Below are 17,235 nucleotides of genomic sequence, written 5' to 3' on the forward strand. Positions count from 1 at the left end.
AGCACAAAATTTGCAACAGGATTGAGTGTTTTCCATGTTATTACTAACTTCAGTGTGAGAAGGAACTAAGATTCTTTTAGACACATTTTTATTTTTACTTGAAAGAATCAATCAAAAAAAAAATCAATTTTACTCAAATATCAATCAAATTAATATCAATCAAATAAAACATTAAAATATCCATCAGGTACCAAAACCTCATATATTTACCAATGTACAAAAAACTGAGAAGATATACATTCCCTGCCTCTAATATCTACTACATAGCATTCAATTCAAAGCAAATTAAGACAAAGCTAATAGGACCTTGTGCAGATATAAGCGGTCATTTGTATGGGGTCTTCTTCAGATTCCAGTACTTTAAATTGTATGTGATCAGTAGAGCAAAATATATAATCTTACAGAAGAGGAGTTACTGTTTAATAAATAACATGCTATTATCAAGAAGAATGTCCAAGAGCTTTCAAGAATTGTGTTCTGAAGAGAAAGAAGGTTTTCTGTTAAGAAAAGAGCATGTGAAAAAGAACACAACTGGTAAGAATGTTAGAAAACTGTTTTTTCTGAATAGGAAAGGAAATATCCTATCTCTGAAAACCTAACTACACTGAAGCAAGCTATAGTTTTGGTATTGACTTCACTAGAGCCTTGGTAAACTGCTCTGTCATTTCTGTAAGTTTCCTCCTATATTTATTTGCTCGTTTATATTAACCACACTTTTCTCTGGGACTCTGAACAGTACCTGAGCTGTTATTAATAGTACAAGGAGGACGCCAAAAGACAAAGCTGAGGTACAACTTCACTAACTTCCAAGCAACCCACACACACTTCTAAAAAGCTTATGCTTTCAACAACGAAATCACATCTTGATTTATTAGTCATCCGTTATTTCCTAGAAAAATATTACCACACATCAAATACTCGATCACTTTTCAAAAATCTTTCCTCTCCTGAAACACTAGGACACAGATATGTTTGCAATCCATCTTTAAGGCTGCAAAGTCTGTTACAGATTAAACAATTTACAAGGATTACTCACTGGGAAAGTTTTGCCACATTTTCACAATCCATTTGCAGCTAATATCATTTAATATTCTTGCACTTGGAATAGATTTTTTTTAGAAGAGGTTTGGATACAGACTGTTTAAAATCTAAATACTCAAAGCTCACAAAGACAACATTGAGCAGGTTGCTCCTCAAAGTCACATAAAAAGATTTCTGGAAAGAGCGATAATTGATTTATGCACAGAATATCAAGCTCTAGGTTTTATGAGTTGATTAAATTGACATTTACTGCAGATCTTAATAATGCATTGAAAATAGGAATAGCTTAAATAATCAAACAATATTTCATCATCAGAAGTTTTCACAGTTCAACCTTTTGCCAAATCAGACACAGATGTCAGAATACAGTGAGATAAATCTCTGGGGTACGTATACCTTATGTGCTCATGTGGACAAACTATACTACTTCTTATTGCATATAAAAACTACTAATTTAAAAGGATGTTAGCAAAATGAAAAGGTAAAAGAACCAATAAAGAGTTAAAATCTGACTTATCTGGCCTAGCTTGTCAAGCAGAAACTGACAAATGAAGGCTGATGGAAGGAAAAATACAGCAATGTCCAGTGCTTTCATTCTCTCGTGTGGGTGAATTTTCTTTTATTTGTCTGCAATTAGGTTTGCTACTCCTCAGCCATGCTCTTCTCTTATGTTCTAACTGGAGGTTGTCAAGTATATAATGAAGTGATTGACAAGAGTTGACAGCTTTCCTATTGTCATTCAAAGCTTATCAAGGACAAAATCCAAATACAAGTTATTTTTAAGAATAAAGAGTTGTTTAATTTTTTAAGGATGGCCTATTTTCATCTGCCAAAAATGAACACAATATGCTATTTTAAATATATGGCAAGTGACCACCATGGCCAGTAAACAGGTATAAATACTACATCCAGAGGCAGTTCGAAGTTTCTTTACCAGCATAGGCAAAAATCAAGGTTGTGTAAACCTTGGAAAAGAGGACTCAAGTATAGAGGAGTACAGGAGGGGTGAGTGATGACCCAGAAGGTAAGGAGGGAGTAAAGGGAAAAGATTGGGAAACTGAGTAAGCAGGGAGAAAGGACCGGTGAGATTGCAAGAGGATTTGGAGGCAAGGTGGCTGGAAAGCATAAAGTGTTTTTTATTATTGTCTGGAGAAGAAGATTTGGAAGGGTCAGCAGGATTTCAGTGAGCTAGAAGTAGAAACAGGAATTTCTGCATTTTGTCAGCTCATTCCCTGTCCGGAGCGTCATTTCTCCATCCATTCCTTAAAACGCAGAAAGTCGCATTTCTGTTCATCCCCTCTGTGTCCTCATCATCTGTAGTCACCTACGTCTGTCTCAGTCCCCCTGGAAAACTGTCTTCCAGGGAAAATGGCAGTGCTGAGACAAAGACCTGGAGGAATTCCCAGGAAGTGCAGCTTTAACCTCCTCTTATGGCCAGAGGAGGTATGTTGACTCCTAAGGCTTTTAGGTGGTAGGAGGTGGAGGAGCAGGCACACCTCCCCTCCTCTCCTCCGTGCCCTCTCCCCACATCCTTCCTTCCATCCCACACATCCTGAGCATTCCTGCAGAGGTAAGGAGCACCATCAGCAGACATTTATAGAACATGTAGGATAGGGTTGTCTGTTCAGGTTGGAAGAGAGCATCTCCAGTTCCTCCTTTAACAGCAGAGGAATTTGAATCAAACTCAGCATCCCAGGCCATTTGATCCCAAAGAGTAAATCATTGCAATGGCAAAGAATTTGTGGAAGTAAAGTATTAAATGCAAATAAACCCCACATAAATTTATACAGTGTATTATGCATATTATTAAAATAAACTCTGGAAATGCAAAAGAAAAAAACTAAGCACTGTTAGCTCAATGTATCCATTTATTACACTGTGCAGTACGTTCAATCAGAAAAATATAGAGGAATATGGAATGAGGTTGGGTGAATATCTATATTTTCATTTACTAATAAGTATTTTTCTATACACTTTTTACATCTGCTGTCATTGTTTAAAAAAAAAAAAAAAAAAAAAGGCAGAGGAGAAAAGATGCTGGTTTACATACACTTTGACCCAAAGTAGTTAATGGATTCTTTGACTAACTTAAGAAGGTTAATTCTACAATCAAAACCTAAGTGCAGATTATGAGAATATAATAGATAATTCAGAAGGTGAAACAGCACTTAAAATGCAGAATTTAACAAAACCTTAGCCATGGAACTACAACCACAAGACCTGTATGCCTAACAGATAGTGTTAGCCACAGTGCAGAACACATGCCCCTGTTGAAAAACTCAAGGGGAGAAATTCAGACAAAGAGATACCATCAAAAAGGATTTTTACCAGACACTCACTGTCCGTCTGACCAATTGCTACCAAGGTCTTGCACATATAGCCAGTGAATCTGCAACTTTCCAGAGATCCAGAGCAGGCCAAAGGCATTTGTGCTGAAGCTCTCTACTGTCTTTAGCTCCTCACCTCTGGTAAGGAGACTTTGTTTTCATAGGATTATGCAGAAAAGCTAATAAATCTCAGAATAATACATATATGCACTGAATGGAAAATCAGGCAAATTTGAAAAGACAATGACTGAAAATGAAATGTCAGCCTCTGCCCAACATTGAGTTCTACTTATACAAATGCTCGTTGTAACTCCATATTAATTCCTTGGATGAATAGATAACTCTCTTTGGAAATTATCTATATTTGCTCTTTGGACAAACATGTAAATAAAAGGTTAAAATACTTTGGTTTTTTTGAGTTTGTTTTTCAAAATACTGCAAGTTATGCATTTTAGCATTTCCTTTTAAAAACTTACTTAAATTCAGCTCACATAATGAAACTCAGGAGAAATATTTTCAACCTAAAATTCACTTGGGAGGAGATAGCCCGGGAATTTTTTTAAAAATCCAGTATTTAAGCAGTTTTCATAGGAGACTGAGAAAAGAAAGTTGGGATACACAATGTTTTCCTAATTATTTTTGTGCAATATGAGCTGACAACTTTTAGTATTCTCTCACCGAAGTGCTTTTTGTTCCACTACAGTTACTGTACAGGAATCAGAGCTAACATGCACCTTATTAAATTATTTCCAAGATTACTTTGTTGGGTGTTTAAATACAGAAATTACACATATGCATTTACTTACAATTTTCTTAACAAGTGCTAATTTGTATTTTCAGGTTACTAGGCTGTAAACATATTTTCATTTTTAGGTTCCATTCATAAGCAACATTTCCAGCCCATTTTTCCTTTATGCAATTTGCTTGTACATCTATATGGGTTTCTGAACCATTGCTCAAAGCCGTATGTACTGGTGGTAATGATCTGGCACACCACAGCTAGAGATTTCACTCTGTGGTCACATATCGCAAAACCACACTCCAATTACATAACTACAGATACCTTAATGGTAGTTAAACAAGCAGAGCCCAGAAGTCACAACATACTACACTACTGCTTTTGACAATAGATTCAAAATGTTCCTACCAATACTGGTTTGATTTTGTTATTCACCACATTTTTTTCTATTTCAAGGACTACCAGCAAGTGAATGCTTAGGAAATAGACTGCTTATGCAGAATTTATGCATAAGAAAAAGAAACAAGGATTAAAAGAGAAAAATTCTTGTGATGAAATACATAGGCAGTAAAAAAAAAATGCTACAAATGCATATAAATTTGATTTTTGCTTTTTCTTTTCTACATCTATCTTTCTGACATCAGTTTGGCACTACTCAGGCTGTGTTAAAACTGACACAATTTTGTAGATTATAATCTAGAATGATTTAGTGGTATTTTCAATAATGAACAAGGCTACTGAGTTAAATAATAATCTTTGAAAAGTATTTCAGTAGACTGATATTTATTATATGCGGTGCTAATTACCTGTTTACTTGGAGTCTTTTATGAATACAGGGTAGCTCATCATACATGAAGCATAAACAATGTAAACCTAAGCTGGTACTACTTATTTTCTCTAAAGACAACTAGAAAACCCATACTTAAAATGATCTTTGATTCTATGAGATAGCACTGCTTCTTTGTAAAATTATGGGTTTTTACTTATTTAAATTCTGTAAAAATGGCATATTAACTTCACTTAATCTTAGCAATGCTACCTGATTAAAAAAACACAAAAGTACCACAATACTTACTAAGTTCAGAAAGTTTGACTCTAGTTTTTCTCACATTCTTTGTTTTCTGGACTACTACTAGTCAAAACTTGGAATTAAAGGACGTAAACTGTTGGCAAGATTTGAATATTTTCCAGGGATTGTTTTATCCACTAAAAAGTTACTGTTCAATTAATTCTGCAGCATTTATCCTATGTCAAAATTTTGTCTTTGATGTAGGGATTCACTAAATAAAATTCCACTGTCTCAGAAACTTAGAATGTTTTCTATGCGTGAACATTTACTTGAAAGTGTCATTAACTGAAGATTGATATTAGTAATAAAAGCTATCAAAAGTACTAGCTACTTCTTTTCTTGGTTAACTAAGGTGGTTTTCTCTGGACTGCACTTCTAGAGAGCAAAGAAAAAAAAATCAGCATGTTTTATTATGCTAATCGAGCAGGACTGGAGAAATATGTAAACTTCAATTTTTCAGAAGACTTAGAATGCTTGACTTTATAAAAATACTGACCCACAGATTTCAAACACTAAATACCAAAGCAAATAATCCGTAGTAACAGCTAAAAAATAGCAACTAAAAACATATTAGCACTAGCCTATTTGTAAGCTTTTCTTATCTCTACCTTACTAGACAATATACTTTCCATTCTTTACACATTTGGGTTTCTAAAAATTATTTTAGCTAACGATTTCTTGTTGACTATGTCACAACACAACAAAACTTCCTTACTATGTGTGTATGCACACATGTACATATTGGAAATAAGTGGGGTTTTTTTTGACTGTAAAAAACCCTTTAACTCCCACCTAAAGTATGTTTCTAAAGCCTTAGCACTCCACAAATGTTACATGGACTACATTTAAAAAGTGCAATCTGACTGTAACAGATCGTGGAATGTTAATTTTATCTTAGTCGCAGTTGTGGTAGGTTGTGATAGGAAAGCTTTTACTTCTGGTCTGTCTTGTACAGTCATTATGATTTTTATATATTTAAGAAAGCCCTGTTATTCTAGTTCTGTTAGACTGAAACCTGACTTCTGAACCTAACAGTTCTTTGAAGCCTTCTGGGGTTCTTCCTGTAAGCAAAAGTTCTGGGAATATCTAATCAAAATTCTTGATGACTTGGGGTCCTATCATGCATAGAATTGGGATTGAACAGGACTATAAGGAAATAAATATTTAGAGGAAAAGAAAATTGAGAGAAATCAAGAGAAAAAGTTGGTTAGAGTTTCTGAAGATATTTTCTTTAGCTGCCAAACAACTAGTGAAGCATCACTTGTTACCCTCCCTTCCAGGATTCCCCTTATTCTTTTTTGTGCAGGTGAAGTAAACAAATCTCAGCAGAACAGTCAGTAGGAAGAAATAAAGGTCAATACTTGCACAACTTCCTTTAGCCATAATTCCCGAGCTCCACAGATTGCTGATGCCGTAGGCAAAGCTGTTTCAAAGTGTAAAGTATAGGTCTATATCCACATGTTCAGAATAACGTACCCCTAAAAGGTTTAAGTATATTAAATTTGGATGGCTGGATCGGAATAAATACATTTCAAAGTGCTCATGTATGTTCTTAAGTATTCCATTAAGGAGACAATGCAGAAGCGGCTATACCTTCCATAATAGCAACATTTGCCACCTACTTAGACTCTGATTAGCTGACTTAGCTAAAATAAGCTTGTGATTAAAGATAACCACATTATTATCAGGACCACAAAAATAATTGCTTTGACCACAACGATAATTGCTTTTTGAACTAATACTAATTAGATACTCTATATACGCTTTCTTGTCCGTATTAGAACAACAGTACTGATGGTTAACAAACAGAGTTTAGAAGAAAACTTGATTACTGTCTATTAACGCAGTATTGGAGCTCTCTCTAGTTTGGTAAACAAAGCAGTGACAGAAAGGTGAAGCTAAACAAACTCAACCAAGGAAAAAAGTGCAGGTTTTTAACTTAACTGTTGAAGTAATTTACCACAAGATGTGGATGACTGTCCATACTTGGAAATTAGAAACCAGTCATGTTTTGGTTGGTTTGGTTTTGAGAAAGGTGTGCTGCAGTTCAAGCAGGAAATAACTCAGAAAACTGAAACAATTGCTTTATAGAGCAGGTCTGACTGGATGATCCGAGCAGTATCTTCTGACCTTATATCGAACCGACTATACTAATTTTACTCACATCTCTGACAGACAACAAATAGTTGTCTGTTTGAAGTCAGCTGCAGGGTTATCATATACCATGCAATAGCTGTAACTGTTTCTGTATAACAGGTCTTTCATATAAAATTTTAATATTCCAACAGTATATGAGGGCTTTTTTTAGGGCCTCTTGTTTATATTAATAATAATAAATATTATTATTACAAAAAGAATAGTTGGCAGAATGTTCATCAATGATGTCTAGGTTAAATAGGAAAGTGGAGACAATCCCATTAGAAGTTTGTGCATGCCCACACCTCAGTAACTGCTACGCAGCTTGCTCTGGTGTTAGTCTAGTATCTGCTGCCGTTAGATGGATATCCCCCTCCCCATACATTTCTAGCCCAAAGAACTGCCAAAGTACGATGGGAAATATATCTCAAAATACTATGAAACTGCCATAGACTTGAAAGAAGCAAGGCTACCCTCAGAGAGCCCAACAAACAAGGCAGAAGTGGAGCTGGTGCTGTTTCAATCGGGATCTAGACAGATCTGAAAAGGCTAAATAAAACTTCCTTACGTGAAAATTCACTCACTGAGAGACAATATCTTATATCATCCATGTTATCCTGCAGGACCCCAGCTTTGCACTGGGAGAATACGGTTGCATTAACAGTTGAAAAGCAGCTATCACTTCCTAGGATTCAGGTTTACTTATGTGACTAAGGTCTGTGGCAATACAGCCAGCAAAACCATTAAATTTGAATGCTCAGGAGTTACAAAACGCACATATTTAGCTGTGGATTTTTATTGACAAAGAAAGAATAAACTGCTAAGAAAAATAAAGTCGTTCAACATAAACTGAAAGCAAGACCAGGAAAATGGGCTTCACTCTAGCCACTAGTCACTAGTACTGAGAGAAGTACTGGTAAAAAAAGTACCAGCACGTAAAAAACAAGCACATAGTAAGAGCTGAACTTTGACATGTCTACACTGAAGGTGTCTCCTGACATGGCTATATCCAATGGCTATGGCTATAACACCAATAACCTAGACACCAGCGCTGGCAGAAGCTGTACTCTAAACAAAGCTGTACTGTTAAGTATTTCAATCTCTTTTTATGTTATAATACAGACAATTTTTGTAGTATTTTCTTTGCATCATTTTGTAAAATTGGAAATTCATGATGATTTCATCTGACTAAATTTGTGAAGTATGAATACTAAATCATGCAAAATAGCTATCAGAATGAGAATAACTCCAGGTCAAAGAGCGAATGCACAGAGAAGTCATACTGTTAGCTTGGAAAACTAGAAAAGTCCATAGAGTTGTAAAAGACACAATATGAAATATATTCTAGATGCACGAGAAGCTACATTGAAGGTACATTGCAAACCTGGAAGTGTTCCCGTGTTCACAAGCAGCAGTAGAGTCAAGAAATTCTTATAGATGTAGATTTCATGCCTTCCCCGTGCATATACATAAGTATTTCACAGAAGCAGTCTGTATTATGCTATTATTAAGAAGGGAGATTATGTCAATGTGGTAAAAAATATTCAACACTTAAAAAGAACTAAGATCTATCCTAATATTTTAAATTGGTAGCTTGCAAATATGTATTTCAATGCTGATTTATTTGGACAGTTTTTTAATTTTTTAAAAAAATCTTTGTTTATAGAAGAAAACTGTAATTAAGGATTAACAACATAAGTGAAGCAAATACTGCTACAGATGTTTTTTAAATCCTGGGAATAAAGAATTCTTTCTCTACACTCATTTATTAAGTGAGAAATGAGTGAGTTATTAAAGCCTACTTGGGATTTTGGAAACCACCGCTAACAGTTATGGTGCCTAACTGAAGGCCTGGGTTCCAATTGTGGCACTGCAGCCTCTAAATTATGGTCAGGAAAATTATGAAGACAAATTAAATCGGCATAAAATATATTAGGGTTTCCTGAGCCACGCTGTAATTCTTTAAAGTAAGCGTAGAGCTGTGATAGCAGAATGGGGTGAAAGAAAACAAAATTTTCGATTCAGCAGGGAATGTATTTTATAGTAAATGCTGTTATAAATTACAATATATTTCTTGGGACTGAATATTTAAAAAGTTTTGTTTCAACAATTTCATAGTGTTTACATTTTTCTTAACCTTATTGCTGCTTTTTAAACTGAAATATGTATATACCTTAAAAGCTAAGATGTTGCCCAATGCCTCAAATGACACAAAGCATTCCAGAGATCGTAGGACTACTAGGTGCCCCAGCACTTTCCTTGGTCACCACAAGGTCCTACTCCACAAGGGTGACCAAGGAACATGCTGGACTTGTCCCATCTCTTTATGTTTGCATCTTCTTATCTCCTGTTTCCTAATTGTATTACAGTGAAATAGAAAGGAGCCTGTTCTGCTGTCTACTTTTGTACTGAACTCTGGGTACAAGTCTAGGAAACAACTGGTATTAAGCATCTGGAAACATTTTGTAGGGCTGGAAGAGGCTGATATGATGCTATGTAATTATTCACCTGCAAATGCCTCTCTAATAAAGGGTTAATAAATGTGAGGGAACAGACAGAGAGCCTTTTCTTAAATAAGTGATTATATCACGTTTGGCAATAACATGCATTATGTCATCCTGTGCTAATGCAAGGGCAACACACCACTTGGGATTTTGAAATCCCGGATGTAGGTAGGCTGCAGAGCATTGGTTGGACCCAATCACAGCCAATGGTGGTACCAGTCTGGATTCAGCATTGCAAGGGTATGCACAAGAGCAGAGGCATAAGAAACCACTCTTCAGGAACTGAAAAACTGCTAAATGAAAGGTTTTAGTATTATTAATGGTCCCAAGAGCGAGTGCTATCATGTCCATAACCTCACGTTACCTGGAAGCACACAGTCAGCACCCTGGGTCACAATCATACAGATCCATAGAGCTATGATCTGAAAGCAGAAAGGGTCTGCATGACTAAGTCAAATGACACAGAAAATGAATGATGCCAGTGACACTGAACCTCTCCTTTTCATATAACTAGTTTGCATCCTTCCCTGAATTTTCACGTGATGCCAAGAGTAATGACCTAAACAGGGAGAGGGCATATGCGCAAGCTCTGCAGCATGACTGCCCACACCATTAAATTGGGAGCGTTGCCTCCGGCATGGGCCAAACTGCACTGTCTGAGACAGTGCCTAGGCATGGTCAAGGATTAGCATGAGCCACAGATGCAGCAACAGGCAGTTTGGATGCAACTATCTTCTCTGGAGGGTAAGAGTGTTGCTGAAAGGATGTAAGCTGTGCTGCATCAGTTGACCTCTAGGCCAAAAAATGGTCCTGACCACTTTTTATTTACTAATATAGATGTAGTCTTAAGAGCTATAGGAGGAATTTTAATCTCTCTGCCTGTCACCAAGCCCAATTATGTATTTGGGTCTTAAAAGTCTTATTGTTTTGTGAAGCTCTCTGTAACAATATGTAATAATTTCTCCTTTGGTTGCACCTTTGCTACTCTCATAGAATTGCTTTTGTGCCACTGTTAAACGTTAACACTGCTGGTGCTTTTATTTCATCTTTTTTCTAAGTAAGTGTAAATTTAAGAGACTTCTCACCTATTTTTAATAGTTGATTTTTGCACAAATGGAAAAAGGTATGAGCTTTTAAATTAGTATTAATTCACAGAAATTGCAAGTTATCAGTATGAATTGTGCAAGTGAAATTCACAGATATTCTCCTTTATGTATTTATTATGCATATATTATATAGATAAATATAATTTAAAAGCTTAAATCAGATTATCTGATAAGGACATGCATTTATTATATCCCTTGATTTATGGAGGAAACTGTGATGTTAGTTATCAGATTATAGCTGCATGCCAAAAGTAAAGGTTACTACAGTTTTGAGAGAAATAAATCATTGTATTTTGGAAAATTCTGTCAGAATAATTCTAATTAGTGTTTTAGATGCATTTTGGTTAATGTATCAAGTTTTAATTTCAGCTACTACACATTTCTGTAACTGGAGTTTGCTACAGGTGAGTAAAAATGGAAGAAACTTGCTTTAAAACAGGCGTATTATTTTAATGTAAGATTGCTAACTCATTAAAGACACCCTATGCATTCATTTAAAACAAGCACATATTCCCATCCTCTTTCTCTTCTACTTATCCCACCCCACCTGTTCTTCTCATCATTGGTTTCCACCTACTTCTGAGGCCAGAAAATTTCTAACACTGAATATTTTGTGGCTTTTAGAAGTGAATATCCTTATGGTACTTAAAATCTATATCCAAATCTTTGCCACTCACATTAGTTTCGGAACTCTTCCCAAATAAATAACTTAGAAAACAAAAGTGATAGGAGAGGACTTAATGGCTGAGGTGGAAGGAGAAGAACATTACCTTGTAGGCTTAGTAATAGTATGAAGAACATTGACAAAAATTTCATAAAAGATGATGTCCCAATTGAAATTAAAATTAAAATTTGTAAGCCATTATGTCAAATCCTATAAGAAAAATAGTCTGGTTTTCCTGAGGACTTGCATGAACCTGGTCTTTTTCACTCAAGTGCTATATTCACAAGTTTGATTATCATTTTTAAACCTCTTCTTCCTACCTTCCAGGTTCTTAGAATATCCAAAAAGATTCTTTGTAAAATTTCTCATCCCATCTCTTTTCTAAGAATATTAACAATAACCTTTTCGTTCTACTAGGTGATCATCAGAGTCACACTTGTTTCTGAAAAAAGGAGTTACTAAATCCTACAGAAGATAATTCAATGTTCTTGAGACATTGGTAAAGGAATTAAAATGGTAGTAGAACAAATGCTGAATATTTATACAGTATTTGGGAATACCAGAGCAAAAGACTTTGTTGAATACATCCTTTCCATAGGTAATCATGCAGATGTCCTTACTTTTTTTAAAGGTAGCATTAGCTATACAGGATAGTAATTTAAAAATACACATAAACATAATCATGTCAACAATTATTCCAGAGCATGTGTATGCACATGCTTGACCCAACATAGGACAGCATGTTAGCATGGGTCTGAAATGTGCATTTGAAGTTGAGTATAAAACTGAATATTATCATGAATAGGCTGCTTTCCTGGATTACATCTGCTCATTTTTGCTGTGTGTTTTGTCATGATTAACAGTCTCAAAACTCTTACTATGCTTATTCTTAACCTTTAAAAAGTTATAAGAATCTCATTTGTCTTCAGAGATATTTAATATAGAGTCTTTAATGTAAGAGATTCTCTCCTTGAAGAAAATTACAGTCCGGGTAAATCATTAGTCAACAACATTTTAAGATGTTAAACCTATGTTTTTTAAAGGCAATCCAGATAGATAGCATGCAGATAAAAGCTAACACGCTTCATATGCTTACAGCTCTTACAATAGTATAAACAACTAGCTGTTTCATCTATAATCAAAACTGGTCAAGCTTTAAATCTAAGTGATCTAAATTTATCCATGAAAGAAATATGGTAAGGTCTTCCACAGAGAGAAAGTTTATTTGCCTTTCGTTGGAGCTCTTCATTGTTCCCCCACCTCTCTAGACATACATGATTTCATCCCACCACTTCAGGACTACAGATTTTTAAAATTTTTTTTTCTATTCTTTCAACAGTATTTCAGAAATATTCCTGTCACATCACCATAAGAGGACTGAAAGAGCCAAGCAGAACATTTCTTTCACAAGCGTATGAAAAGCAATACTCTTATAATTTGTAGCAATTTAGCCCTGCTTTTATTTTATATAAACTTTAATGGTGAAATCATTCCAGAAATAAAGGAAACAGAATGGAAAAATATAAGAAAAAAAAATGGATGAATCATCTAAAAATTTTTGTTAAAATACAGGAAATAAGGATAATTTTCATGAAAGCAAAATTCCATCACTCATTCAGTATATATACAGACATTTGCAAAGAGCTACACTAATTTTATCTTTTAAAAAAGGAATGAATGTCATTGCTGAACTCATTCTGTCAATTATAGAACTGCAACAGGACTTGAGATTCACTGTTTTATATAACGTGATTGTATGACATAAAAAGTGTTTTGGCATTAAAACAGTTCCTTAAAAGAAACTAAGTTAAAGTGAATTTAATAAATATGCTCAGCAAAACCACACATCTTCAGAAGCAGGTATTATTCCATTTCATGCAAGGCAAGAAAAGTTTTAAATACAGTTTTTTCTTTTTTCACTGAAAATTGCATCATCAAAATCAATACAAAACTCAGTGTCTTCTGTTCAATCTTTATCTAGGTGAACAACATGCTCAACTACTATAAACCAAAGAAATTTCATGGATTTCAATAAGCTATTGTATTTTAAATATTTCCCCAGTTTATGTGAAGATAAGCTTATATATGCAAAGACAAAATGCAAGGCCAACAGGTCTAAGTATACACCCGGCAGGCCAGTTGATTCTAATCAGGTTTTTTTCATCCTTAATTTCTCTGGCCTCACCCAACCCATATACAGGCACTTTTTTTATACCTAAATACATATCAGGGATCAGATTACAAATATTTTGCTCACAATTACTAGACAATCAGCTTTATTGATTACTAGCATGTTACCTGTGCAGTTAGATATCTTTCTTTGCAATCTGAGAATCATGATATGGCCCTAACTATTCTGATTTTCATGCAGTCATATTAACTTGAATGAAATAGCTTAAATGGTCCAACACTGATATTCTGAATTTTAGTTCGCTTTGTATTAAAATTCGATTTATCAACCTTTGGGGCTATGGTTTCATGTATATGATATGGCAAAAATAATAGATTGTATTTAAATTTCACCTTGGAAACATTGGTTCTAAACTGCCCTATCACTAGAAACCATTTAATGGAAAAGAATAAACGTTTTCCTTAATTCATAGAACTTTGAACTTCTGGGGACTATTGCTGACTTCTGTCTCAAAGCTATATTGTTAATACAAACTATACAGCTAATGCTGCAACTGACTTTTTGACCACTAAATATCCTGATGCTTTTTAAAATGGAAGAAAATTTACCTTAATATCAAAAGCTCCTGGCTGACCCACTTTGTTATAAAGCTCTAGCTGGTTCTTGACAGGCGTTACCCACAATATCACCTGATTTAGTTGTTCATCAAGTTCGATGAAATCCTTTAGCAGAATCTCTATTTCTTTTTGTTTCTCTGGAAGATCTTTGGACACCTGAAAAAAATACCAGAAGCCAGTTTTTTGGTGGGAAAAAAGTAATATAAAGCAATTTAACACTACACACATATACACTTATATAAAATGTTAAAATGCAAGATTTGTACACTGGTAGGAAGAAGGGAAGGAAAGAGTAGACCCACCAATCAAATTATTATGGTAGATATCTTGTAAGCCAGTCAAAACACATTCTTTCCTAAAAAAAAAAACAAACAACAAACCAAAACCAAAAAAACACCCCCCTCCCCCCCCCAACCCCAAAACCCAAACCCCAGCATCAGGCTTCTCATTTGTTTGGTAAAAACTTTGTTACCTCAATATATGAAACTGTTTTAAAGGTAAATTTTTAATCAGGAAAAGCAATAGTGAAAATATGAAATTGATTGTTTGAATGATATCTAACCTTTCTTGACCTCTTGAATATAGATATTTAAAGCATGTGTTTTCTTACAAGATGTTTAGAGTTGCCAGTTGAGTCCAAATATGCATGAGCAGACGCATACAGTGAAGAAAAATAATGAAGCAATATATCTTCCAATACTGATCGGGCTACTTGGTTCTCTGATTTGCATTCAAAGCAGTCAGATTTTTAAGTAAGCACATTCTTCTGTGCCAACAATATTAGGAATTAAGAATCAGTGAATGGCATAGTTCAAATCCAACAGCACTGAAGCACTTGGAGTAAATACAGGAACAGGTTGGAAATAAATAAGCCAACACGAAGCTCCATGCTGTCCTTCCCAGATTGTTTTCTATAGCTAGAGAGGTGAGGTGTCACTATACTACATAATGGGCAACATTGCAAACATATACTAGGGGAGAAACCATCTGTACTTTAAAAAAAAAAAATTCACAACAGCAAATATAGGGCCGGGGCAGAGATAAGAAACAACGGCAGTTAATTATTAAAATCAGCCAAGAAGTAGGGTTAGTTTTCCATATCAAGAAAAATGAGGTTTCCCAACGTTGTTTTTAAGCACGTTTTTACTAAAGTGACCCTCTGAAAAGTAGCAAAACATGAGGTTTCTGATACACACAATAAAATATAAATTCCCTGTAAAGTTAACAAGCATTAATGGAAGCCTTGCTATCATATTGCCCAGCTACAGAAGTATTACTGCTGTGTACTAACTTCTAATCCCTAATGATGGTATTTTCCAGAAGGCAATAAATCTAAATCCATCAGAAACATGATAGCAATGAAGGTTACTAAAAAAACCAAACAACAAACCAAACCAAACACCAAACAAAACCAACCACCCACCACCTGAGAGAATGGGAAGAACGCAACTGTCTCATAACACATATATTTCTTTACAAATTTGGTTTGAAAATACTGATTCGTTGGTACTAAAATAACCCCTCTACATATATTCTGCATATGATTTATTAGACCGTACTTAAGTGATATTTGTAATTCAAGAAGTTGATTTGCCATATATTATCTCCATTGTTCACTATAGTCACCCCATAATACCCTATTTAATAAAAACTGACCCATGAGTCAAATTACTTTTTCTATCTTCCTAATCTTGTTAAATATAATAAAAACTCTTCTTTTCCAGAATGGCAAGATATGAAAGAAAACAATTAAAAATGCATTCATTTCCCTTATGTGCTAACTCAATATCTATGCAGACCTTGGCCTAATTTCACAGAAGATTAGTTTCATCTTTCTTACAATTTTTGAATGTTAATCTCTAATGTTTAGTAGCTTTAATACTAGTGTAAACAAGTTCCACAGAAATGCTACTGAAAATAAATAGGTAGCCATAGGCAGATAAAAATCCAAGCTGACTTTCGAAGATCTGCAATCTAAATTAATCTGCTTCCAATCAACATTAATCAAGCATATTAGGTCTATCACAAGACAGAGAAAGAAAAATTTGTAGAGTTTTTTTTTTTGGGGGGGGGGGGGGGGAAGTAACCAGTTATATACTAAGGTGTATTCAATCCAGAAAAGCAGAAGATGAAAGATTAGGTTTTGGTGACAAACTGTACTTCAACCTACTGTTTTCAAAAATAATCACACAAGAAAAGAAAGCAAAATAAATCCCACCTATAGTAAGAGGTAAATTGTGATATAAGTAAATGCAGCCTCTTCTTACAAGTTGGCTCCTGCTCTAAAACTATAGCACAAACATAGGATTGTGATATTTTTAATGTAAAAATAAAAATCTAGGTCAATATGAATCAGTTCATTACATACAAAAATTTAATGTCATCTACTTTTACCACAGAGTTAAAAAGAACAATAGTAAATAAATAAACTCAGGTTAGGGTTACAGATAAGCACAGATAAGCATTTAACAAGGCATAACCTTGTAAGATCCAGGTAACGTGTTGCATGCCACTGTGTGGGAATCAAATTCTCAGATTCTAGATCTCAGGGATTTCCTTTGCTTGCCTTTTTTTTTTTTTTTTAAGCTCTGGCATCAAACTGTCAAGCTGGCTAATCAAATTAGAACTTGATGAGTTTAAGGTAATTACAAGTCCGCCTATCAAGCCAAGGTACTGCTACAGACTGTCTCTTGGGGGACAGCTTGTTTCCTGAGCTAATTCTGCAGCTCACCAGGAACATAATTTGGGAAAACCTCTGTGGAGTAATGGACATGGACATGATGACTGGGTGTCCAGATTTATGCCCTTTCTGTGGCAGAGGAGTACACAAGGAGATGGGGCCCTCCAGAATCTTCCCTACCTTTTTACTCACAGTCTTTCAAGCTTGTTATTCACAGCTCC

The 17,235-nt window shown here is 34.9% G+C and overlaps 1 protein-coding gene across 2 annotated transcripts in view; it reads right to left on the minus strand.

The window, feature by feature from the left end:
- DMD (dystrophin) overlaps positions 1-17,235 on the minus strand; it is a 922,027-nt gene that overhangs the window by 383,754 nt on the left and 521,038 nt on the right. For both annotated transcript variants that reach the window (XM_050904429.1, XM_050904437.1), the window contains exon 43: positions 14,326-14,490. In XM_050904429.1, the coding sequence (XP_050760386.1) occupies positions 14,326-14,490 (165 nt within the window). The remainder of the gene's footprint in view (positions 1-14,325; positions 14,491-17,235) is intronic.

This window comes from Gymnogyps californianus, chromosome 1 (genome assembly GCF_018139145.2).
Source record: "Gymnogyps californianus isolate 813 chromosome 1, ASM1813914v2, whole genome shotgun sequence".
In the NCBI taxonomy this organism is placed as follows: Eukaryota; Metazoa; Chordata; class Aves; order Accipitriformes; family Cathartidae; genus Gymnogyps; species Gymnogyps californianus.